The sequence below is a fragment of the Myotis brandtii genome, unplaced genomic scaffold (genome assembly GCF_000412655.1).
Source record: "Myotis brandtii unplaced genomic scaffold, ASM41265v1 scaffold78, whole genome shotgun sequence".
In the NCBI taxonomy this organism is placed as follows: domain Eukaryota; kingdom Metazoa; phylum Chordata; class Mammalia; order Chiroptera; family Vespertilionidae; genus Myotis; species Myotis brandtii.
In genome coordinates this window covers 594220-595953 of record NW_005371131.1, presented here as the reverse complement: position 1 = coordinate 595953, position 1734 = coordinate 594220, and the positions used below count along the sequence as shown (strand labels likewise).

Genomic DNA, 1734 nt, shown 5'->3' with positions numbered 1-1734 from the left:
GAGTTCGCGAGCGGGGCTGGCCGTCCCAGTACTCTGAGGGTGCTGTGGCGTTGCCCGGCCGGTCCAGGAGGTCGTCTAGGCTGTGGCTGCCCCGGAGCGGGTAGGACCTGAGCCCGGAAAGGAGGGGAAGAGAGGGAGTCAGGGGTCAGGCCCCATCTGCTGGGCCCCTGAGCTTCCTACAGCCTCCTCCCCGGCGCCTGGGGGGAGAGGAGACTGTTGGCTTGCAGGCAGCCCTGAGAGGAGGCAGAGGGATGGACACAATGACCTTCACAGCTAGAGAGATGGGGGGCCCTTTCTCCAGAGGCTACAGGGGGCTGGGCCCACTCAGGACTGCAACTCGCAGATACCCCCCCGATGGGTGGGGTCACCCCCCACTGGAGTCCCCACCCCTGCCCCAACTCTGACCACCCAGGTACCTGGAAGGTAGCTCATTCATAGGGCTCATGGGGTTCATGGAGGTCACTGGGTTCAAGGGGTTCATGGGGCTCATGGAGGTCATGGGGTTCAAGGCGTTCATGGGGTTCATGGAGGTCACGGGGTTCAAGGCATTCATGGGGTTCACGGGCACCTCCTCCAGTGGCTTCACATAGGCCTCGGGGAACCAGCCGCTCCTGCTGGGGAAGCAGAGGGTCCCCTAAGCAAAGGCCCAACAACGTGATCCAACCACCTTCCCAGGGGAGCACATGAGCCCCGGGCCCTGCGGGTGCGGCTTGCTCCAGGGCTTTGCCGAGGGCAGCACATTTCATCCCTTGAAGGAGGTCTTTCTTGGCATTCAAGGCCACCAGCCCAGCCTCGTGTCCCCCAGGCTCGGGCTCCTTAAGAGGAGGAGCTGGGGCCGTCCTTGGTTTTAATCAGTGGATAGAGCGTCGGCCTGCGGACTGAAAGGTCCCAGGTTCGATTCCGGTCGAGGGCATGTACCTGGGTTGCGGGCACATCCCCAATAGGAGATGTGCAGGAGGCGGCTGATCGATGTTTCTCTCTCATCGATGTTTCTAACTCTCTATCCCTCTCCCTTCCTCTCTGTAAAAAATCAATAAAATATATTAAAAAAAAAAAAAGAGGAACTGGAGATCCAGAAGGAAAGCAACGTGTCCAAGGACTAGGGTCACCCCTTCAATCCCTGCTCACTGAGCACCCACCGTGAGGGCCCAGAGAGGCAGGCACAGTCCTCCTCCCCAGAGGCGCCTGGCCTGGCAGGGGACGCACCACAAGCATGATGACAGGGTGACAGCCAAGGGCAGGTCCAGCGGAAGGGACGCCCACGCCCAGGTGCCTGACCCCCGCCTGTGCTCCCTCCTTCCCGGCCCAGCTGCTGCCCCCCCCCCCTCCCCGTCCCGGTGCCCTGGGCAGCCTGCCTTTGGAGCCTTTGCCCGTTTAGGTCCTTCAAGGGTTTCCCCTGCGAGTGACTGTAAGGAGAGCAGCCAGCCTGCGAGGGCCCAGCACTGCCTCTGCCGGCCTGCGGAGGCCACCGCCCACCCCATCAGAGCCGGCTCTGGCTGACTGGGGCGCAGAGGGAAGCTGTCCCTCCCTGGGTGTCCGGCGCACAGTAGGTGCTCGTGATAAGGTTCTGTAATGTTCCGCTTGGGTCTTCCGTTCCCGACCTGTCCCACCTCTCACGGCCGCACCTGACCTTGGTAAGGAGGCTCTTGCTCCCTCACGGAGCGGATGGGGAACCTCCATCAGGGACGTCTCGGTCGGAGCTGGCGGTCAGGCCTCCGGGGTCCGCCCCCCGCC

The 1734-nt window shown here is 63.0% G+C and overlaps 1 protein-coding gene across 1 annotated transcript in view; it reads right to left on the bottom strand.

The window, feature by feature from the left end:
• Positions 1-1734, bottom strand: part of BAIAP2L2 (BAI1-associated protein 2-like 2) — a 24058-nt gene that overhangs the window by 1943 nt on the left and 20381 nt on the right. Inside the window, exons 9-11 of the mRNA XM_014530793.1 lie at positions 1129-1190; positions 417-634; positions 1-107 (exon numbers count right to left, since the gene is read on the bottom strand). Of these exons, the coding sequence (XP_014386279.1) occupies positions 1-107; positions 417-634; positions 1129-1190 (387 nt within the window). The remainder of the gene's footprint in view (positions 108-416; positions 635-1128; positions 1191-1734) is intronic.